Source organism: Dromiciops gliroides, chromosome 2, assembly GCF_019393635.1.
Source record: "Dromiciops gliroides isolate mDroGli1 chromosome 2, mDroGli1.pri, whole genome shotgun sequence".
NCBI classification, from domain to species: Eukaryota; Metazoa; Chordata; class Mammalia; order Microbiotheria; family Microbiotheriidae; genus Dromiciops; species Dromiciops gliroides.
This window is the reverse complement of record NC_057862.1, coordinates 61,767,337-61,792,380: the sequence shown is the minus strand read 5'-3', so window position 1 is coordinate 61,792,380 and position 25,044 is coordinate 61,767,337. Positions and strand designations below refer to the sequence as shown.

General features: G+C 41.5%; 1 protein-coding gene across 1 annotated transcript in view; it reads right to left on the bottom strand.

The window, feature by feature from the left end:
• LOC122739671 (heparan-alpha-glucosaminide N-acetyltransferase-like) overlaps positions 1 to 25,044 on the bottom strand; it is a 383,950-nt gene that overhangs the window by 225,479 nt on the left and 133,427 nt on the right. Inside the window, exons 5-6 of the mRNA XM_043981320.1 lie at positions 20,969 to 21,038; positions 18,464 to 18,530 (exon numbers count right to left, since the gene is read on the bottom strand). Coding sequence (XP_043837255.1) covers positions 18,464 to 18,530; positions 20,969 to 21,038 — 137 coding nt within the window. The remainder of the gene's footprint in view (positions 1 to 18,463; positions 18,531 to 20,968; positions 21,039 to 25,044) is intronic.

The window sequence follows — 25,044 nt, the reverse complement described above, 5'->3', positions numbered from 1 at the left end:
ACCTTGTATTATACTACAAAAGATTTGTGGTTTCTGAAGGCATTGAATTGTCCTTCCATGTGGGAACTAAAAAGACTGCTCCTGTATCACCGGTGTCCTTGAATCACAGAATGGGTTGGGGGGGGGGTGCGGTTCATAGGGTAAGGCAGTTTGCTGAGTGAGAGGACCCAGGGTTCAAATCTTGCCCTGGATGCTTATTTGTGTGACCTTGAGCAAGTCATTTAATTTCCATGGGCCTTCCAATGTGTCATCTGTAAAATCCAAATTGGACTAGATGTCCTCTGAGGTCCCTTCAAACTTCAGATTTATAATCCTATGAGCTCAAAAAGCATCTCGTCCGACCCCTACCTGAAAAAGAACCCCTACTATAAGTTTTCCAGATAAATGGTCATCTGGTCTCAACTTGGAGACTCAGTGAGAGGGAATTCATTACCTCCAGAGACAGACCAGTCTACCTTTGGCTAACTCTAATTAAGGGGAGGTTTCTCCTGACATCCACCCCAGATAGCCTTCTTTGCAGCATCTACCCATTCATTGTTCCTGGCTCTGCTCTCCAGGGGACACATAGAACTCTAATCCATCTTCCAGGTGACAAACTTCCCAGGACTTGATGAGAGCCATCTTGTCTCATCTGACCCCTCTCTGCTCCTGGCTCAACAGTCCCAATTTTTTCAGTCCCTATGACATGGACGCCAAGCCCTTCACCATCCTTATTGTCTTTGTGGGGATAAACTCCATCTTATCAACCTCCTTTCTAAAACACTGGGCCTGGAATGGGACACAAAACTCCAGAAGCAGTCTGGCAAAGGCAAAGTCCAGCAGAACTATTCCCACACCCACACTGCCCCTCCAGCTCCTGAACATTATGCTCGACTCTGCTCTTTCCACACTTATCCAGAGACCAACATATGCCTTTATTTTCCATTCCAAAGATGGAAAGTGGAAGTCACTGGGAGGAATAGAGGCATATTCCTTACTTTTGCAGTGTAAATCAGTTAAGTAGAATCAATACAGTTGAATTAAGACCTGGGTTCAAGTCCTTATTTAACCAGTTACTAGCACTTTGCTTCTGAGGTTCAGTTTCTTCATCTGTAAAATGGGAATAATAATAACACATGCAACCTGACTTCATGGGGCACTGGAAGGCTCAGATTAGATCATGGATTTATAATAGTTTTTCTGTGTAGCCATAAAGCATGACAAAATAATAATAAAATAATGGCTCCCATTTATATAAACCAGAGCAGCTAGTAAACTGTATCTCATGTGATTCGCACAACAGGTATGGGGGATAGGGGCTATTATTATCCTCCTTTTACAAGTGAAGAAAATGAGACTCAACAAGCCAGGATTCAAACCCATGTTTCCTGATTCTATCCCCTTATACTACACTGTCTGTAGTGCTTGTTATTGTTACTATTAATGATGATGATGGCTAACATTTATATAGCATTTACTATGTGCGAAGAGCTTTAAAATTATTCTCATTTGGTCTTCACAGCAACCCTGGAAGGCAAGTGCTACAATTATCCCCATTTTACAGGTGAAACTGAAGCAAACAGAAGTTGAGACTTTCCTAGGGTCACACAGCTAGTAAGTGTCTGAGGGCAGATTTTTTAAAAAGACAGTCACCCCCAAAATACAACACAAGAACACAAGAGCTTGAGGAGGGAGGGAGAGAGGGAGAGGTTCACAGATTGGGGGAGGGAGGAAAGGGGTACAAGCTTGTTTTGTTCTCTACTAATTCAATTATTCAAGTTGGGTGGGAACTTTTCTCTGGGCTAGGGTGGGCTAGGAGAATAGCCATGACTTTGTATTATATTACACAAGATTTGTGGTTTCTGAAGGCATTGAATTGTCCTTCCATGTGGGAACCAGACTCAAACCTTCTTGAATCCAGGCCCCTATATCAAATGGCTTCTATATTTCACACTTGTCCCAGACCCAATATATTAATTCATAGGCAACTATGGGGCACAGTAGATAAAGCATTGAACTTAGAGTCAGGAGAACACGAGTTCAAATCCAGCCTCAGAGACTTACCAAATGTGCAACCCTGTGCTAATCACAATCTCTGTTAGTCTCAGTTTCCACATTTGTAAACTAGGAATAATGATAGCACCTATCTCTCTAGGTTATTGTTCGGATCAAATGAGATCATATTCCTAAAGCACTCTGCCAACCTGAAAAGACTATATGAAGTCTTTTATTATTAGATCTTATAGATAACACACGAGTAGGAAAACAGATGGTTCAGGTCTTCATGGAGACTGAAGTATAGTAGGGGCAAAATGACATGTAAAAACATGAAACAGAGAATAAGAGAGTATTTAAGTCACTATGGAGAAAAAGTAGCAACAAGGGTGTACTCCAAAGGATGGACAGGTAGGATGTGAAGAGAAGGCAAGAAGGGGGTCCTCTCATCTCATTAACCAAAGCTCACAGAGAAGATGCCCTCTCTGAGAGAACACACTGACTACTCATTGTTGTAACCACTGGACCACTGGCCAAGGTAAGTAATCGAATCCCCAAGTGTTGCATCGTAGGTGCATCATACCAGTAAACCCATCAGTCTGGCCCATGATGCAAAGTTTGGGCCATGGAAGAATCTGCAAGGCCCTGGCATCTGCGCCAGGGATCTAGGCCACCCACCTTATCTAATGCCACTGTCACTCTATTGAGTACCCCCAGAAAGACTTTCCAAGACCGCTTTTCCTCCCAAGCTATATAAGAAGCAGATTCTATGGTCTCTGAGGAAGATTCCATCCAGTTCCCCCATATTGGCTTAATTCTCCATCTCCGGTAAAGGGGAAAAAGAAATTCCCAGAATCCTTAGAGGGGCTCAATGGGCTAACCAAGAGGCCTGTTACCTGCTCATGGTTGATTAGCTCATTGTCCTTGTTAGCAGGGAGAATTTCACAATGTTATGAAGAGGAACTCCCAGAACAGGGTTATTTATTATATAAGCTAATGAAAAGAAAAGAAAAAGAAGCTAATGTACTGGAGTTGGAAGGCCAAGGAACAAAGCAGCCATATATTAGGGGAGGGGAGGATATGTTCCTTCATTTGTCCTGGACTAGTCTGAGGTCGATCCATCTTGGCTTAATTGGGCTATTGCTTTAATTAAAAAACCTTGCCAAAAAAAAGGTTTCCAGCAAAATGCTACAATTTCAGAGCTGCTGGATCCAAGTCAGGATGGAGACAGGGTTCACTTAGCCTAATCAAAATGGGAAAATGCCATAACTGGCCATCCTATTAGCTCAGCTGCAGCCCTCCCTGCCCCCACCCTCACCCTCTTTCTCCCACAGAAGACTTCTGAAGACATTTCTCTTGGCAGGCCGATCCCCAGGCTCGATTTCATTTGTCCCTCTCTGTCTGATGGCTGGTGGGACTCATTTGGCAAGCCTTGCCAGCTGCAGTTAATCATCATTGTCAGCAGCAACATTTTCCTTGGCTACCATTGCTGACAGAGATGCAGACCAAGAGCTGTGAGGCTTGCTGGAGGAGAGGCACACTGAGGTGACCTCCCCACAAGCAACCTGCTCCACTCCTGATTCATTTCTCAGTGTCAGGCTGAACCAATGGCTTAAGGCCTCCCTGCTTAGCAGATAGCTTGGTCTACCAAAGCAAATCCAACCCTACACAGCAGGGGCACATTGGCATTAGATAAAGAGGACTCTGGGAAGACCTTAATGGAAGTGGGGTGTGGGTATGGGATGTGAGCAAAAATGAAAGACAAATTCTTATGCATTTTGACATTTGTGTAAGCAACATGGAGAAGCAACATGGTGTAATAGAGAAATGGGAAACCTGGGTCCAAGTCTTTCCTTTCTTATTTACTTTGTGACCATATGCAAATGACATCACTTTCTTGAGCCTCAACCTGCTCTCTCAGGCTTTAAGTTCTGGGCAAGTTGAGATCTCTGTTTAAAAGAAAGAGTTCCGGGGCAGCTAGGTGGTGCAGTGGATAGAGCACCGGCCCTGGAGTCAGGAGTACCTGAGTTTAAATCTGGCTTCAGACACTTAACACTAGCTGTGTGACCCTGGGCAAGTCACTTAACCCCAATTGCCTCACTAAAAAAAAAAGAAAGAAAAAAGAAAGAGTTCCCATGCAAGTAAAATAACAGGTTCTTGATGATGACTGTGATGGGAAGAATCATATTCCCAAGATGGCAGAAAGAACTCCTTTGGAGAGCTTGTATCAGACACATTCCACCTTGGTGGCAAATGTGGGGTTGCTACTGTATGGCATAGAAGAACTCCTATTGGATTTAACAAGCAGAGTCTTGACATTGTTTATTCCCCCAATAAGGAAATACAGCACACTTTAACATAGAGGGCATTTTAAGAGAATCATAGATATAATACAAAGAATGACAAAGATCACAATTGTAATGAGTGCATAAGTCTTGAAGGGAATTCAAGTTCATGCCCCTGCCTCTAAGAATGTGCTCATTTAAGCAACCTATATTGGCATATTGCTTAAACTGTCTGAGCCTCAGTTTCCTCATCTATAAACCCAGAATTGTTATTGTGGGGACCAATTTTTAATTGGGGAGTGCTAGCTAAGCGGCTCGACGCAATATTAGAGCAAGGAAGGAGACCGGCAGCTTCCTTCAAAACAGAACAAGATTTATTTTAACAAGAACAAACTTAAAAAAAAACACAAACAGGATCAGAGGAAAGACCTCCTCTATACTTCTAGTCAAAGACTCAGGAAACCTGACTCAGTGTCTGGCACATAGTAGGCATTTAATAAATGCTTCATAGTTTTCCATTAATTTTGTCCTTGACTTTCAGCAAGGACTTGACTTCTCTGGGCCACAGTTTCCCCTTGTATGATTTGCACACCAATCAGGGTCACTAGAGATAGGAGGGAGAAGTAGAATGAAAGAAAGTTTCGAATCCTCTGAAGAATAGTGCAGTGAGAGTTCATTGATCTATGGTCATGTATCATATGCAATATAAATAAAGGAGTCTAGTCACATCTATCTGCCCTATGCTCTTGCCAGAGTGTGCAAGCTGAAAAAGAAATGATTCAGTCTATGTAACCTCCAATTAGTCCCCTGGGCCCTACAGAAAATCAAGACCTCACCCAATTTAGGCCTTACTCTCTCCCTAGAGTTAAGGGGTCTAGAAGAAGACCAAAATAAACCGAGGTCACAATGAAGGTCTCCTTGACCCTTAATGGTTCTGACATCTCTCTTGGCACTTTTTGCCAAAGCGAGAACCATTAACCCTGGTGTCTTCTCTTGGATCTCTTCCAAATCACTTATGTGCATTAGACCAGCCCTAGAGATCTGGCCAAGGAACTATATAATGATAATTCTTTATATTTGTAGCATAGTTTCCCTTAAGGGTGATGCCAGTGTGAAATAATGGAAAGAACAATGAATTTGAAGTCAGAAGACCAGAGATCTAATCCCAGCTGTGCCATTTGCTACCTGTGTGAGCCTGGACAAGTCACTTCATGCACAGGGGCCTTGGTTTCCTCATCTATAGAATCAAGGGTTGGATATCACAAAATCACCAAAGGAGAAGGTTGAGAGGGATCTCCATGACTCTCTTATTCAGACCATGCACGGCATCCCGAACAAGTGGTCATACATATTCTTCCTTAAGACTCTCAAAAGGGGGCGGCTAAGTGGCGCAGTGGATAAAGCACCGGCCCTGGATTCAGGAGTTCCCGAGTTCAAATCTGGCCTCAGACACTTGACACTTACTGGCTGTGTGACCCTGGGCAAGTCACTTAACCCCCATTGCCCCCACACACACAAAAAAAAGACTCTCAAAGATGGGGAACCCACTACATGCAGAGGTAGCCCATTTCACTTTTGTTCAGCTCCAGTTGTTTGGAAGCTTTTGCTGATGTGGAGGTCGAACTTATCCCTTTACAACTTCTACTATTCCTCCTTGTTCAAGGACAAAGTCTTATTTCACTTCCATATTACAGCCCTTTGAATATTTGAAGACAAGTATCATATCCATACTGAGCCTTCTCTTACTCGAGTTAAATATCCTCAATTCCTTCAGCCAATCTCTGTATAATATAAACTCAAGGTCCTTCCCCATCTTTGTTTCTCTCTAAAATCCTATGTTCTAACTATGAATGACTTAGCTCCTCTCAGCAACAGGATGATCTATGACAATTACTAAAGACCATGATGGAAAATACTAGTTATGGGGCAGCTAGGTGGCGCAGTAGATAGAGCACCAGCCCTGGAGTCAGGAGTACCTGAGTTCAAATCCAGCCTCAGACACTTAACACTTACTAGCTGTGTGACCCTGGGCAAGTCACTTAACCCCAATTGCCTCACTTAAATAAAAGAAAAGAAAAAAAAAGAAAATACTAGTTACATTCAGATAGAGAATAGATGGACTCTGAGTGCAGATCTCTCTTGCCATGGATATAAAAGACACCTAAATTCTATCCATTAAAACTAAAGCTTCTCTGTTTTATGTAGTATACAGGAACTCCAACCTCAGACACCAATTATGTGACCATGGCTCTGTCCCTTATTAGCTCAATGACCTTGGGTAAGTTGCTCGTATTCTTTAATCAATTATCAAAGATTTAAAGGAAGGGACCAGTGAAACACATGCCTGAATGAGAATTGCTTCCACTACATCCACAACAGAGATCATTCCTCAGTTTTTTATTTCAGACATCTAATGAAAAGGGAACCCCTTCAGTCCAGATGCAACCCTTTCCATGATAAAATAAGGACATTGGAATGGATGACCTGTAAGATCCAACTTCAGCTTCACCATTCTATATTCATGTCCTCTGGTTCTTAAATTTGTTCTAGACTAGGGATTATTTTCTACGTCATGGATCCTGTTTGTTGAAGCCTACCAACCTCTTTACAGAATAAAGTTTTAAAAATAAATAAAATGCACAAAAAAGAAGTCACTTATGTTGAAATAGTTATCATCTTTTTAAGTTCACAGACTCCATGTTAATATCCCCTGGTCCAGAATAAAATTTGATGATCATCTGGCCATGGGGAACTATCTAACATACTCTGACCCCTAGTAGCCCTGGAAATATATACATGTCTACATTTCAAACTAAGAACATGTCAGCTCCTTGCTGAGAATTTGTGAAGTTTGTTTCCCTGTAACTCTGTAGTTCAGAGAAGCTTGACCCTGAAAAGCCATAAACTCTTGGATTTTCATATTGGCTGATGGTTGTTTTAAAAAAAAACAAAAACTTTAATCATGAGAAATTAAGGTGATATAAAATGGTAGAAAGTGCAACATATCATTGGAAGTTACTAAAATGAGTATCTGATATTCATTATAAGAGTTTTCTTTTCCTTCTTTTTTAATTAGGGAGGGTGAGGGGGGAGAAAAAGAAATTTTGAGAAAAACGATTAGCAATAAAAAATTAGCAAATGCCAGATACCTAGAAAGATGATAATGATAATAACATACAGTGTTTTAAGGTTTTTACATATTTTATCTTATTTCATTTGATCTTTACAACTTTATGACATGTTACTTTTATCTCCATTTTACAGATGAAGAAATTGAAGCTGACAGAGGTTAAGTGACTTGCACAGGTAAGTAAGTTTCAAAGGGAGAACTTGACCTAAAGTCTTCCTGACTTCAACTCCCTCACTTCATCCACTCTGCTACCTACTTGTCTATCCAATAGATGAATTATCCAACAGAAGCTCATTATCCCTCATAAACTAACAGAAGAAAAATTCTCACATTACAAATACAAATCCCCAAATACCCTTGAGAATTCAACAAATAAACTATTCTGGGACCACAGCATCACGACAGGCAAAACTGTTGCCGATGGCTGATTGGACATAACATTGATGCACAAAAAAACTTAAGAACACTTTAAATATTTGTTACCATACAAAGTACTCGTCATCTCCAACCTATAATAAATGAAAAAATTTCAAAACATAGAGACCTAGGAGAAGAATTCAAACTTACACAGGAACAGAACAAGGCTGGTGCCATCCTTGTGGTCCTGTACCAAAGAAGCTTTCAGTGAGTCTACAGAAGACAAGCTTCATACCTATTATTCTTATTCAATTCAAACAAGCAATTATTTTACTCACTTGAATAATAGTCCTTGAAACATGAAAAAATAGCAGGATAGCAACTTGCCCTTGAAATATTTTTACCTAAGATCCATCAAAAGAAATGGGAAGAGTGAGATAATGATGATGATAATCTTAGCTTTCATTTTGCTGTTGCAGTTCAGTAATTTTTCAGTCTTGTCCAACTCTTCATGACCACATTTGGGGTATTTTTGGCAAAGATACTGGAGTGGTTTTGCCATTTCCTTCTCTAGCTCATTTTACACATGAGGAACCTGAGGCAACCCTTGTCTGACACTTCTCTTATCCTGTCATTTATTATTTTATATTATGATTAGGAGTGTGTGTATGCCCCTACTAGGTCAGAAAGGTAGAGTTTGTGATTTATTTACAGCATTGTAGTCCCCCAGGACCTAGCACAGTGCTCTGCTTAGAGAAGATACTTAGCAAATAGTGTTTGGAATTTAACTTGGAACTATCATTCTAATATCAAATCACAATCTCAAGTACAACTCAACCCAGATCAAAAGGTAGCTCTGGGGTGATAACTCTTCATCTATCCCAGGTCCTTGTTATCCTCCCAGTCCTCATTTTTGCTTTATTCTAGTACTTCCTCCAGGATGTGATGATCCATCCTGGTGTCCCACACCATGCCATTAAGCAAAAGATGTGAGCGTTCTGGGGGCAGCTAGGTGGCCCAATGGATAAAGCACTGGTCCTGGATTCAGGAGGACCTGAGTTCATATCAGGCCTCAGACATTTTTTTTTAATTATTATTATTTTTTTTTTTAGTGAGGCAATTGGGGTTAAGTGACTTGCCCAGGGTCACACAGCTAGTAAGTGTTAAGTGGCGGAGGCCAGATTTGAACTCAGGTACTCCTGACTCCAGGGCCAGTGCTCTATCCACTGCACCACCTAGCTGCCCCAGGCCTCAGACATTTGACACTTACTAGCTGTGTGACCTTGGGCAAGTCACTTAACCCTCATTGTCCTGCAAAAAAAAAAAAGAAAAAAAAGAAAAAAGATGTGAGCTTTCTCACTAACCAGGATGTAGCTGGGTTCCATCAAAGGATGCTTGTTGGACTGCTTAAAACCTCAGGAACCACTGACTGGCTAGAGCTTCCCCTATGTTGGATTTAAAAGGAGAACTATGGGTAGGGTCCAGGGTACTGCTCTTTGATCTTCAGCCCAAACCTAAACTGTTGACAGCATTTACTATACCTCCCTTGCCAATCCCTACTCCCTCTCCACTCCATTCTATATCTCTATCTATAATTACACATACAAAAAGGTAAATTAATGAACGACTCAGGAAAATATTTTACAAGCTCTTCATATGAACAATCAATGAGCTTCAGGGCCCTAGGGAAGGGATTCATTCTCCTGGTGTGGATTGTAGTCCCAGCCCTGCCACTAATTTATGATGGGATCTTGGGCAAGTTGCTTATGCTCTCCTCGAATCTTGCACCCAGCTTTAGAATGTGCATTGCCTCATTGGGCTGCTGTAAGTATAAAATCAGTTTACAGATGCAAAAACATGTTGAAAGACTTAAGCATGATACAAAAGCAATGTATTATTTCTTTCGGCTATCAGAGAGATCTAACTGGCTCAGAGGAAGCTTGACCTTGACTCCAGAGAGAGAACCCAAAGAAGTAGAAGACATTCTCCTTGCTTGAGCTGAAATACAACTGTGATTGACCTCTGGAAGAAAGTGCTAGAAATCTCTAGGGCCTGTGGGTCATTCACAACTGGAAATCAGTCTCCAAAACACTGGGGAGAAAAGAGTTTGTTTGGGGAGTAGGGGTGGGGAGAGAGCTCTTGCAGAGGAAGGTTGCTGCTGAGATGGAGCAGATGACATGATCTAAGAGTCCCTTCCAAGAGAACCTCTGGGAGGGAAGCTCTGCAACATTACATCATGTATTACCCAGACCTCTAGGTCATAGCTAGTTAGCATAACGGGGCCACCTGATCACAGCTGCTGCCCCTGGGAAACTACCACTGGTGCCAATAACCCACAGGCAGCCAGAAACTTGTCTCTCTTTCCTGTCAGGAGGCTTTTGGGTTAGAACAGGTGAAGGAACCGCTGACATCTGCCTTTGTGTCTCAGAGCTCAACATAGCTTGTAAGAGGGAATGTCAATTCTTAACACCAAGAGCTCTCTTTACCTCCTTCACTGTCTCATTAATAATGTCCAGTGCCACATTGTACACTGCTGCCCACAGTCCTTCTAGAAAACCCCCTCACTGGGCAATGTTCACTGTGGGGCTTAAATGTGCTGAAGAGTTCAACTGAATAAGCATTTATTAAGTACCTACTATATACACTACACTAAGTGACAGGGATAAGAAAAGGAGACAGACAGACACAGACACAGACAGACACAGACACAGACATAGAGACAGAGACACCAGAAGTGGACTGGGCATCTCTCACAGTTTACAATCTAAGACGGCAGAAAGATGGTGCATGTAAGGTAATAGAGGAGGAACTGGACTTGGAGCTAGAAGACCTACTTTGTAACCTTAGGTAATCTCTGTATTTATTAAATGACTACTGTGTGCTAACAATTCACAGGGGAGAGGGAGAGAATTATGAACTCAAAACTTAAAAAGAAAAGCATGTTTAAAATAAGTAAAAATATTTTTCTAAAAAATGAACATTCAGTGTTGAAAATAGGAGAGAGAAGGCAAATGAAGAAAATGATGTAGAGAGAAAGAGGTTTTTGAATCCAGCAGGTGATCAGGAAGGTGGATGACAGGGTAACGAGGAGGGAAACAAATAAGACATTGCATGTAGGGGGTAAAAGGTGGGTAAAACTAGTCCAGCCTGACCTTTAGATAAAAGAGAACTCAAATAGCACAATAAGAAAAGAAACTGGTTTCATTTTTCTTGTTCAGAGTGATAGATGACAGGTCAATAGTGATTTGGGACAATCGTTTTCTGACTCTTGGGTCAAGTGGGTTTCCTTTGTCAAGAATCTCAGGCTAAGTCAGGATGGAAGCCCCTGAGTTTTCTGACAAGACAATGACTGCCAAGACGACAATGGTGCCAAACAGACCCAACATATCCAAGTCTAAAAGGAACCTGTCCGCAACTGAGTTTTCTTTTTCAGAGAGCCTGCATTTTTTTAAGTTCTGAAAGCACCACCCCGCCTGGGCTTTCCATCAGCATGCAGGATAAGATGCAATCTACTGACAAGAACACAAGCAAAAAAGGTCAATCCCAAGAACCAGAGTCAGGTAAGAATGGGGCCAGGTCAGCAGGAATGAGATCTCAGCTGATATTTATTTCCCTTGGGGCATGGAGAGATTTGGGTAAATTTTTTTTTCCAGTTGTTTTTTACTTTCCCAGAACTTCATTCTCCTAACTCACAAACCCAGAGAGCAGCTTCATTGACATGTATGTGTTCAAGGGAAAGGAAGAGGAGAGCCACAATTCTTTGTGAGCTGCCCGGGAATTTTTCTGACAGCAGGCTTTGGCAAGGGGTTTTAACCCAGGGTCTGGAAAGGGAAACACTGAAATATCCAGAAAGATTGTCATTCTGGCAGAGCTGACTTGTCCATGAGGCATCTTGAGAAAAAACTCATAAGACCTAGACTTGGAATGTAAAACGAAGTCTAAGAATGTCTCCCAGACATCTGGCAACAAAGCCAAAGAATTTAGGGGTTTCTCGAAGACAGACAGAGGGCATGAGATGATGATCAGAATGAATGCCTGTAAATGAATGAAGCCTTCAGGAACAGCTAAGTCAGTGGATTTCAGTGTGGCCTTAGACCACCTCTATTGGCTTACCCAATATGCTAATACTCTACTGATATTATAATTACTGAGTACTATATAAATATATACATATATAGAGATAGATAGATAGATAGATGGATATAGTATGTGTTTATGTATGTCACTATAAAAATTGCAATGCATCTTACATCTTATGATCTCACTTGAGCCTCACACCCCTGTGAAGTAGAATCCAAAGGTAATTTGTTCTCATTTTAGAAAAAAAGGAAACTGAGGTAGAGGGCTGTATGGTCACACAGCTAATACATGTGAGAGATTGGACTTGAATCCCAGATGTCTTGACTCTAAGTTCAACACTTTAGCCATGATATAATAAGCATAAAACCCAACCATTTAAACACATGGCCATCATATTCTTTACCCTAGCTCAAATTTTTACAAAGTATCTTAGATTCCTCATCTGTGTAGCCCTTCTAGCTCTGGCCTGCTATGATTTCAATGCCTGGAGTGCTTTATATTTTGCTCTGTGGGGGATAGAGAGGTCACAATAGCTCACTGAACCCTTTATTCCATCAAGAGGCTCACAGGTGGGAGACTTGAGGACTGCTGGTCTCTAGAAACTTTACAGATGGATAATCCTATCCTGTGATTCTGTGAAATATAAATTTCTCAAAATCCCCATTGAGCATAAAAACTTATCTCACCTCCGTGATCTTGTTGGTGCTGTTCCCTATGCTTAGAATATACTCCTTCCCTTCTCCACCTATAGAACCATTGCTGATCCTTTAATCCAGCCAAGAGAAACATTTTAGAACAGTAGGAAGATCAGCAGTTTCAGAATCAAAGTACTTAGAGAATTAGGTCAAATTCCAGTTGTCACTCATTTTCTGTGTGACTCTGGGCAAGTCACTTCTCTTTAGGCTATACTTTCCTCACCTGTAATATGAAGGGAATAGGCTAGATGACCTCTGAGGTCCTTTTCAGCTCTAAATCTAGGCTCTAATATAATCTGACAAGCATTTATTTAGTGTGTCTCATGTTCAAATAGTAGACTCTGGGGATAGAAAGACAAATATATATTAGTGCCTATCCTCAAAGAGCCTATACTCTCCTAAGAGGGGAAAGTAAAATAACAGATCATTTAAAGCCTCAACTCAAAAGCAACCTCCCTTTCCCTCCTCACCCCAATGACCTTTCCCTTTGGGTCTCCTATACCACTTGGTTTTGCCTTGAATGTTTTCATTATATGTTACAGTATAATATAGGTACCTATCTGTATCTTTTCCTACTACTGGACCATAAGATTCATGAGGACAGGACTATATCTTTTGTTGACTTTTGTTTCTCTACCAGTCTCTAGTTCTCTGCTCATAGCTGGTGGGGACTGGAAGTTTGTCGAGATGAGGTGTTATAGTGCCTAGATTCAGATAACAATGGCTTTAGGGCTCTGCTATGTACTGCCTGGGTAATCTTGGCTGTGTCATCTCCTTTGTCTGGGTCTCAATTCCTTCAACAGTAAATGAGAGGGGCAGCTAGGTGGCGCAGTGAATAGAGCACCAACCCTGGAGTCAGGAGGACCTGAGTTCAAATCTCACCTCAGACACTTAACACTTACTAGCTGTGTGACCCTGGGCAAGTCACTTAACCTCAATTGCCTCACCAAAAAAACAAAAACAAAAAAACCCCCAAAAAACAATAAATGAGAAAGTTGAGGTAAGTGATCCTTAGAGCCCCCTCCAATATCTAAGCCCTATGACTATGATCCTGTGAAGACACCTCCATCTTCCTTTTGTAACCACGATGGGATTTTCCTCAGCTCTTTTTACTGTGAACAAAACCTTTCTCAAGTCCATTGCCCTTGAATCTGGCCTGTTCTTAGATGCGACATTGTTATCCTGAATATATTAGCCATCATAGTGAAGCCATTCCCTCTCTCAACCCCTAGATATGATGAGAGCCCAAGAATGGGCCTCCCAGCCACAGCGGTTTAATTCCCGGAAATGACTGTTGACAGGGAATGGAGAGAAAACAGGCCCCTTGGAGCTCTGCATCTATCCCACATCTTCCTTCACAGCTGGCTAGGTCATAGTGTTTTACAGCCCATGCAGGTGGGGAGAGGTGGGGTTGAGGCAAATGGGGGCAGGGAGAAGGAAGGAGAATTTTGGCTCCAAATCCCTTAGGATGCTCAGGTAGCTGTCAACACCCAGGACTGGAAAAAATCACGAGGTAGCCTGACTCACTTAATCAGTGACAGAAAGATTCTGCTTTGGCAGACTTGGTGACCTGGGGGTCTTCCAGATGTCAGTCTGAACTCTCTTCCATCAGTCAGCGCCTCTTCCAAGGCTCAGAGGCACCAAGGAGGATAGAAGAGGGATAAAAAAACATGGAAAAAAAGAAGAGGATGAGCTGCTCACTATCTCTCTACACGTTCTGGACCCTACGTCTATCTTCCACCCAATCCTCAATCATGCATTTGGTATGTTATGTAATCTGCAGATGGATCCCAGCGAAACACTTAAGGCTGTGGGATTCTGGCACACACCAGCCACTGCCTTCCCAACAAAAAGAGAAATCTAACAGACATGCTCTATCCAGTGTAGGCACCCTCATTGAGTAAGCCCGTCTCTTCTCTGATGAATGATAACACAACAACACAGTAGTGTGACATCCCTGCATGATCCTGGCCCCAAAGCCTGGATACAAGAGTAAGTTCCTTAGGGAAAAATAATGGAAGTGCATTAATTATCCCACTCAAAATACAAAGAAAGAAGGGAGAGGAAAGAGAAACTGAGATCATACATTCAGTGCAACTGTCTGATGAAACATCTACTATGGGCCAGGAACTGTCACAGGTGCCAGGGGTGCAAAAACAAAACCAAATCTTGCCCTACCCTTCAGGAACTCATATTCTTTCAAGATCTTATAGGTAAAATCAATTTCAAAATTAAATAAACAGAACCACTGATGGTAAAGCCGGAACCTCCAGATCCCTAGGGGAATAGAATGGTACAAAGAATGAACTATTCCAGATAATCAATTCCCTTTAAACATCAAACTTTGTTTTAAGAGATCATTGTGCACAGAGACAGCAATATTCTTTGATGAAGAACTGTGAATGACTTAACTATGCTCAGCAATACAATGGTTCAAGACAATCCCAAAGGACTATTGATGAAACATACTATCCACCTCCAAAGAAAGAACTGATATTGATGGAACACAAACTGAAGCATGGTATTTTTCACTTTCTTTCATTTTTTTTCTTTTTTTCAAGTTTTCTTATACAAAATGACTAATATGGTAATGTTTTACATAATTGCACATGCACAACCTATATCTGATTGTCTCAGGGAGGGAGGGAACAGGGAGAAAATTGGAACTCAAAACTATAAATAAAAATGTTTATTATTTTTTTAAAAAACAAACAAAATTTTTTGGATGAAAATATTTCTGTAATGTACCATTGGCTTCCCTGCCGCCGCCTCCTCCTCCTCCTCCTCCTCCTTCTTCTTCTTCTTTGATGAAGCAATTGGGGTTAAGTAACTTTCCTAGGATCACACAGCTAGGAAGTGTAAGTGTTAAGTGTTTGAACTCGGGTCCTCCTGACTCCAGGGCCAGTGCTCTTATCCATTTTGCCACCTAGATGTCCCCCCTGCCTTCTTTTTTTGTTTGTTTTGAATAGAATTTTATTTTACAAAATATATGTAAAAACAAATTTTAACATCAATTTTTAAACCTTTTTGTGTTCTAACTTCTCTTCCTCCCTCCATTCCCACCCCCCACCCACTAGAACTCAAGCAATTCAAAATAAGTTATACATGAGTAGTCATGGAAAACATTCCCATATTAGCTAGTTATGAGAGAAAACAGTCAAAAGACCCAAAACTTCAGATTAAGGAATTGTCAAAGAGGAAAAGAAAAAAATTTAAATGTCTTTCCATCTGTTTTCAGATACTATCAGTTCTTTCTCTGCAGATGGGCTGAATGTCTTTTTACTCTTAGTAACTGGGCTGTGTTGTGATATACTAACAACTTAAGGACTGACTGAAGTGTCTAGGAACTGCTTGTTCCCTCACTAAATGGCCCCAGACTATGGTTGTTGGTAAAACTTTTATTCCCTGCTTCCCTGGGACCTCGTGCTGTATCCCTCTGTTGTGACCAATTCTGGAGCCAACTTGGGTTGGAGAAAATCCAGATATCAGTCCCTGCACAGAACCTCAGAATTCTGAAGCTGGAAGGTCATGGTCACTCCTTCCTGAAGGATCTCATTCTGATTTTGGACAGCTCTAATTGCTTGTAAGTTCTCTGTTACTTTGTCTCTTTGCATTGTCCCATTGAGCTTAGTTCTGATCTCTGGAGTGAGGCAGAACAAATCTAATTTGTCTTTGACATGATAGCCCTTCAAATACTTGAAAATCTCTATGGTAGTCCATTTAAGATTTCTTTCTGGGTCTGTTTCTGTTAGACTGTCAGCTGTCAGTCCTTGTTACTATTAGTGTTTGACAGTGCTTTTCTTCATCTTGGAAACAAGATCGTCAATTTTAATAGAATTGTGTATAAAATAATCATCAATGGGACCTGAGTGAGGACTGAGGGAAAATATATGACACAGCATGGATTTTGTGACAACTCTTTCAGTTGCTCTTTTTTTTCCCTTCCTTTTTGGTTCTCAGTTGTGTTCTAGGAAGTGAAGTTGGCTGAGAACTGAGTTCCAAATTGGTAAAGTATTCATGTGCATGCACTTTATGAGATCATTATTCCACCTAAAGTAATCATTGACATTAAATAGAACCTGTGTTTATATGTGACTTACTGTATTTAATTATGGGCTTGAAGCTTAAGGTTCTGTCTTCTCACCCTTCAGATGCCACCTGGTCACTTTACATCTTCAGAAATTAGTTACTTTCGTGTATCACTGTATTTCCAGAGAAACACTTATTTTATATTATTCCCCTTCAAAAACTTTATCTTCCAACCAAATTGGCTCACTTTCTGTCTTTCAACCTCCTTAGATTATCTTGTACTTACTTGTTCGCCCCACTGCCTGCCCTCTGTGATTACCTCCCATTTACACATACATATATACATACACACACACACATACACACGCACACGCACACGTATATGTAGGTAGCAGGATGGAAGGAGAAGGAAGTGGTTACTGCCCCATGATACTGAAAAAAATATGCTTGCATATAGTCAGCAAGTGACTTTCCTCATATCCCCAACCTCCTTTCTTCTCAAGAATGACTATGAGTAGATCTAGGGTAGACTCCCTGGCATTGAGGTTTGTCCCTACCATAAAAACACAAGAGCAAAAATAAATGTCTGTTTAATTGAATGGAAGGGGCATATGGAATAAGACAATAGACCAAAAAGACAGACACTGGGGCAAAGTCTTCATGCACTTCTCAGCCAAATTTGTGGGAGTATCTTTCCATCTCATATTCTCTGGTGCACAGTTTGCATTGTCTTCAAAGAAACTCATTGAATAGGTGTTTGGAAGGCATTCCTTCCTCACTTCCAACTACCTCCCTTCAATGAACAACCCAAGAGTCACCTCTTATGGGAAAGGAGGCCTTTCCCAATCCCCCTTCCTACCTTCAACTTCTCTGTTTCTGGAAATTATTTTGTATTATTCTTTACATTCTTTGCAATTGCTTCTCTATTAACAAGACGTACGTCCTCAGCAGAATGTAAGCTCCTTGAGAGCAAGGAGTTTGTTTTTCCTTTTTTTCTTTACATCTCCACCACCTTGCAAAAAACAAGTGCTTAATAAATGTAGTGCTGCAATGATCCAAGACAATTCTAAAGAACTCTTGATGGAAAATGTTCTCCATATCTGTGAACCATACTGTTTCTACTTTTTGTTTTGTGTTTTTTGAGGTTTTTTCCTTTTGTTCTGATTTTTCTTTCACAACATGACTAATGCAGAAATATGTTTAATGTGATTGTACATATATAACCTATATCAGATTGCTTGCTGTCTTGAGGAAGAGGAAAGGAGAAAACTATCTTTACATGAAACCAGAAAATAATAAAATACTTTTATGATTTAGTAAAAATAAATAAATAAATAAATATAGCACTGGGTGTGCAGTTAGGAAGAAATGAGTTCAAATCCTACCTTAAGTACTTACTAGTTATGTGACCCTGGGCAAATCTTTTGACCTAAGTCTCATTTTCCTCATTTTGCTCATTTGTAAAATGGGGATAATAATAGCATCTACCTCTCAGGGTTGTTGTAAGGATCAAATTAGTTAAAATCTGTGAAGCATGTTACACACCTTAAAACAGTATATAAATGCTTACTATTAATAAAAATGTGTTGAAAATAAATTAATCATAGAATGCTTCCCAGTCACTAGCTGCTCCATCCTTCTGCTTCCTCCTTCTCTTCTCCACTCACAAGATCCCAGGTTAGTAGGCTCAATTCCATTTAAACAGATGGGAAAACGAAGGCACAAATCTCTGGTCAGGTACTGCAAGTCCCACAGAGATGGCTCTCAACCATGAGCCATGGCCCTCTTCCCTAACTGAAGCACGGACAAACCTTTGCTCCGCCATCCAAACTGGTATTAAGCAGGTATTCAAACTGAAGAAGAACTTAATGGAGATGAACTGAGCTATGAGATTTTCTTTTTTTTTCACTTACACGATTAAACAGCCGAGGGAAACATTTGTGTTGGAACAGATGGTAGCAGTCCTGAATACAGCGAAGCCTGTAAAAAGTTTTCACACCGTTAAAAATGGCAGAGTTCTCTATCATCCCTATTCTCATCAACCATCTGCAGCTGATAGGACATCAAGTAAGGGTTGTAAATCCATTAGCTTCAAACTGGCATTCAAGGCCCTCTGTGCTCTGACACTGCACCAGTCTACTCCTAGCTTTAGTATATGTCTTTTGACCACTAGATTCCAACTGGGATCCTCAAACATCCCATGAGCCTCTTTGCCTTCATGCCTTTGCTCATGCCCTCATGAGACTGCAACTTCTTTGCAAGTAGGTAACATTCAATTTATTCTATTTGTATCTCCAGCTCAGCAGATAGTAGGTATTTAATAAACATTTGTTGATTGGTGCCATTTCCTCCATCTAGAATGCTATTCTATTATTATCTTCTTGATAGGCCCAGTATAAATTAAAGAATATTGAAGACTAGGTGGCAGCTAGGTGGCACAGTGGATAAAGCACCAGCCCTGGATGCAGGAGGACCTGAGTTCCCGACCTCAGACACTTGACACTCACTAGCTGTGTGACCCTGGGCAAGTCACTTAACCCTCACTGCCCCGCAAAAACAACAAAACAAAACAAAAGAATATTGAAGACTTCAGTCTCTCTCTCACACACACACACACACACACACACACACACACACACACCACAGTTCCAGGTAGAATTCTCTCTGTCTCTGTCTCTGTCTCTGTCTGTCTCTCTTTCTCTCTCTCTTTCTCTCTCTGCGCCTCTCTCTGCCTCTCTGTCTGTCTCTAATCTTTTTTTTGTGGAGCAATGGGAGTTAAGTGACTTGCCCAGGGTCACACAGCTAGCAAGTGTCAAGTGTCTGAGGCCGAATTTGAACTCAGGTACTCTTGAGTTTATCCACTGCGCCACCTAGCTGCCCCTGTCTCTAATCTTGTATAACACTTAATTCCAACCTGAGTTCAAATCCATCCTCAGACACTCACTAGCTGTGTGACCCAGGGCAAGTCACTTCACCTTCCTTTACCTCAGTTTCCTTATCTGTAAAATAGGAATAATAATAGCATCTACCTCCCAGGATTATTATAGGGATCAAATAAGATGATGTCAGTAAAATGCTTAGCAGAAGGCCTGGCATACAATAAGCTCTCATCATCATCACCTCTCTTACGGTATGTATTCTGCCTTGTATTCTAATTATTTGTGTTTCGTTATTATTCAGTCAGGTCCAACTTGTTGTGACCCTATTTAGGGATTTCTTGGCAAAGATACTGGAGTGCTTTGCCGTTTCCTTCTCCAGCTCATTTTACAGATGAGGAAACTGAGGCAAACAGGGTGAAGTGACTTGCCCAGGGTCACACAGCTAGTGAGTGTCTGAAGGCAGATTTGAACTCAGGAAGATGAGTCTTCCTGACTCCAGGCCCAGAGCTCTATGCACTATGGCGCCGCCTAGCTACCCCAGTTATTTGTGTTTATTTTATGCTTTTTCTCTCCTTTAGGGCATGGACTATGTCTCATTCATCTTAGTACATTGGCTTGAACAAAGTAAACTCCTAATAAGTGTTTGTTGGATGGCTGGCTGGCTGGATGAATGGTATGCTGTAATTGAAAGAGCAATGATTTGAAAATCAAAGACTTGGCACTGAATTCCAGCTCTGACCCTTACTAGCTGTATGCCATTGAACATGCTACTTATATTTCAGGGTCTTTCCTGATTTGTAAAAGGAGGAGGGTGAACCTTCCAGCTCTGGAGTCCTATGAATGAATTAATAAAACTGATAGAGAGCCCCTTTAAACGACAACAACAATAACTTGAGTGTATTAAACCCCTTGTGGCAGCTACCCTAAGGCAGACAAGGTTTGAGCTGTCCCTGTCCTGCCCTTTTTTGTAAGTACACACAAAGTACTTTACTGCTGGGTCTCTCTCCAAATGTAGTTCCATACCTAGGGTTGAGGCAATAATCCAGATCGGAGAAAATGAAAGCATTTCTAAAGTGGGTCTAGATCCTGGGCAGCTATCCAACAGAAGAGAAAGACTTTCCCCCTGCCTATAGAGGGAGATTTGTTGTTTAGAACTGGAAGAGAGATTACAAAAAATAACCTGGGCAATTACAAGCATTTTCCCCCTCCCCTTCTCTTCTGGGAATAACAGCCTTTTTCCTGCCTTAATGGGCCAAGATCATCCAAGACAACACCTGACCTGTCTTCTCTCTGTTACCCAAGACTCACTAAGGAATGGAGTCAAAGCTAAAAGCAGACGCTACAAGGCAGTTACCCTGAACATTTGCTGGTGGGATATTTTTAGGTTCTGGAATGTTTTTCGCATAAAAATATTTTTAGACCAAATACACCCTGAGCAGCAACATGTGGCTTCTAACTAATTATGCAATTAATCAGCACGGTACAGGTGGAAAGGTTTTTGCACATCACAAAGAGGAAAGGAAACACAATCCAACTTACTTTGACCCATGTAGTCGCAGAACATAAAGCAGGATCGCAGCCACAAAGATAGCCAAGGCCACCAGGAGAGCTGAGAAGATAAAGAAAACATTGGACTCCAAGGTTTCTCGCTTCTGCTCTCCCTCTCAGCCAATCCAGCTCCTCTCCCACCCAGGAATTACACCACAAGCATTGGAAAATAAAACCTCTGGGTAGACCGCAAGTTGCTTCCTTTAGCTGCAGAAACTGAAAAAGTACCCTCATCACAGAAGTCTCCTTTAATGGTACAATGATAACCACAATTCAGCCCTCCCTCCCAACACCTCTCCCTCCTGGCCTGTCTCTTCACCCCATCACATCTCCCTGTAGGAGTCTCCAAAAGTGTAGTTCGCTGACAAGGCTACATCATTGGGATTCCAAGGACTATAGATCAGAGTTGGAAGAAACCATCCCGTCTACGGCCCTCATTTTAAAGAGAGAGAAATTGAGTCCTAGGAAGCTGAAATAAAAAAAAAAACCTAGCAAATATCAGAGGCTAGATTTGAATACAGTTCCCCTAACTCCCAAACCAGAATTCCTTCCCACCCCACAACCTTTGATTGGAGGAGGGCTCTCCAACTTCAAAGGGTCCCCATTTCTATCTTAAGTGACATCCCTGGATCAGCAATCAGCAGCATATGCATCACTGGGACCAAAGGACAGACTTGCCTCTCAGCTCAACAAGGACTCCAGAAACAAGAATACACCATATCTAAGAAGAGCTTTCTAAGTGTCCCAAGAATCCGATAAAAGGACTTAGAGCATCCAGTTGTCCCCCTTTGCCTCATGTGCTCTCTATGTACTTGTGGGAGAGATTGTCACAGGCTTTTTCTGAAATTATGAAATTCATAGGTATTTACACTACCACCTTAGTATATCTAAAAATATTTCTTAAAATTTCCTTTTAAAAATTCTTAAAAATATTTATAAATATCTACTTTAGATTAACTGACTAAATAATTCTCAATTGACAATCTTGAGGATGAGGGTAGGAAACATTTGGGTGCTGGGGGGTGGAGGAAAAAGGGAGAAAGGGGCTTAATCCACTAGAATTAAAGAATCATCTAGCAGCATTTATAGAATGACCTCTAGAACCCTAAAGGAGAAATAGTTAGGCTAGCTATGAGAACAGGATTTATTATTGTGAGTAGGAAGAGGGCTACACCTCCAAAGTTAATGAGTTGGTGGGCTAGGTTCAAGGCTAGAGGATCAAATCTTCACCCTGAGAAAAGGGGAAATCTCTCCCTATTTGTATCCCTCCCCAAGAGCCAGACTCACATTTCATCCTTGAAACTATTTAGGGAATTAAGTATGTCAAATTACTCACCCAAAAGTAGATGCCAGGGTTGGGTTGGTGATGTCTTCGACCATGTGCTGCAGATATACTCTGGCACCATTCCCAGACCTCAATTGCACTAACCCCAGCCTGGTAGCAGCCCTCTCCCAAAGAGAGAAGCTGATCTAGTGTCTGAGTAGGTGAAAGAGAAATAATATGGGCCTTTTCTACTTTAATTAACTTGGTGACCCAGAAGGTTCACTGGAGCCTGGCCCAAAGGAGACTTGACTTTGAAAACCAAAAGCCCAGAACAGGAGTAGTAGGGACCCATGGGGCAAACAGAACCCATTCCTTCCTCATCTACAAGATGAAAATTTTGAACTGAATTAGCTCTAAGATCCCCTTCAACTCAAAAGTTCTTTGGTTATGACTTGGGGTTCAATCTTCAGAGACTGAGACAGTCTTTAATAACGAGTCTTGATGGCGAGTCTCCCTTGACCCTCTTCCCCACCTATGCAGATTTTACCTTTTCTTCAGGGCCTAACTAGATCCCTATTCCTTTCCTGATTTCCTATGCCCACAATGTCCCTTTTCCTTTAAACTCCTTGAGAATTTAAAGTCCTATGTCATTCCTTTTGGTGCCTAATCACTCAGTACCTGGGATTTCTATTTAAGGGTTTTATGGCAGCTTGCCTGGTGGCTAGAGAGACAGCTTGGGATAAGGAAGACCTGGTCTGCCCTGCCTCTGTCACACACACACAAGCTAAATAGCACCTTACAACTTTGAAATTCTGTTATTCTCAATCATATAAACTCTATTGGGCATTTAAAGCTCTGTATAATCTGGCTTCTTCCTACTTTTTCAGTCGTACATTTTACTCCCTTCCACCTATTCTGGTGACCAACTTATACTTCTGACAACATAGAGGAGGGCACACTCTTCTAGGTGACTGATTAGCACCAGGCCAGACTCTGTCTATGTAGCAAACCAGATTCCAAAACTTACAATTTGTTTCCCTTTGGTCATATGCTCAGTATGATTCCAAAGATGGTGTCAGTGAATGGTGGGACACGGAAAGGACTGAAGAAGCTATCTAGTCCAAGCCCCTTATTTTAAAGATTAGGAAACTGAGGTGCAGGGGGATAACGTTATTTGTCTGAAGTCACACAGCCAGTAAGTGTCAGAGGCTATATCTGAACTCACATCCCCTACCTCCAGAACTAGGGGATCAATGGTATGGGAGTCAGAGCATCAAAAGTGAAAAAGACGGGGCAGCTAGGTGGCGCAGTGGATAGAGCACGGGCCCTGGAGTCAAGAGTACCTGAGCTCAAATCCGGCCTCAGACATTTAACACTTACTAGCTGTGTGACCCTGGGCAAGTCACTTAACCCCAATTGCCTCACTAAAAAAAAAAAAGTGAAAAAGATAAGGAACAATGCCCTGAAGCTGTGGGCATCTCTATTCCTGGGCTGTCCCAGTTGCCACAGTCAGGATGGCAGGACATTTGAACTGGATGGATGGAGAGACATAGAAGCTAGTAGTCTTAACAAGGGTACCCATCTTTTTCCTGATCAGAAGCTAACCAAAGGTGGTAGATGAAACAAAGAAGAGGCAGGGAAGAGGCCAAAAGGGAACATTCTCTGTTGCAAAGACAGTGAAGCTATAGGGAGTCTGGTTTCTACAGGGGGCTTTTCCTTCACTGTGTGCATTCCAGGGGAAATTATCATTTGTTGAGGCATTAGGCACAGAAGATGCCACAAAGTTGAGTAGTGACAGCAGTGATCACAAAATTAGGAACTGCTCTTTGACAACACATTCTAGAATCCTTCCCTCTTGTCTCTGGCACACCAATGTTGAAGGCTATAGGACAAAGAGAGGCCCAGACCTGTCCATACCAATAGAGAGCAAGGCTGTCATGCTCAGTGTAAAGATGAGTTATCAGACTCTCTTCTACCACCCCCCATCCACCCACCCATGCCCTATTAACAATAGCTGGTATTTAGGTGAAGATTTTTTTTTGGTTTGCAAAATGCTTTTGATGCATCATCTAATTTGAGCCTCACAGCAATCCTGTTAAAAGCTGGGAGGGTGTAGTGCATAGAAGGCTGATTTTTGAGGTTAGAAAATCCTCTTTCTGGCTGTGTGACCATAGGCAAGTTGTTTAATCTCTCAATGCCCAAGACAACTCTCTGAGTCCAGAAGTTACAGATGACATGTCGTTATGTATGTGGAGTGACTTTGCACTTCAAAAATTCCCTCAAGGATACTGGACCATCATATGCCCCTGCCACCACCAACAGAGCCAAAAAAGAAACAAAAAGATTCATTAGTTGGTTACAACAAATATGATGATGACGATGAAGATGAAGAAGATTTTAGATATCAGACACCTTAGAGAAAAAAATGATTTGCCCACATTCACACAATAAGAGGTAGAGTTGGAATTTGAACCAAAGTCCCCTACCTCCAGATTGTATTTTCTATCTACTGTCTCACTGTGACCTCTCATGCACTAATGTATTTAACCCTCAGCCCACATGAAATGTAAATATTTTACCTCCTCCATTCATTGCACTTATCTATACTCACTCATTGGCTCCCTCAAATGCTTCCTGTACATTTATCAGCATGAATGTATCTTTCTTAGACTCCAAGCCTCTACAGAGCAGGAGAGTGACTCAGAGGTGCTCTTCTCTTCATATCCGTACTAAGAAACCTAATGAGCTTTGTTTCTACCTGTAAAGAGTTAACCCATTCTTCAAGGTCCAGTTTGATATATAA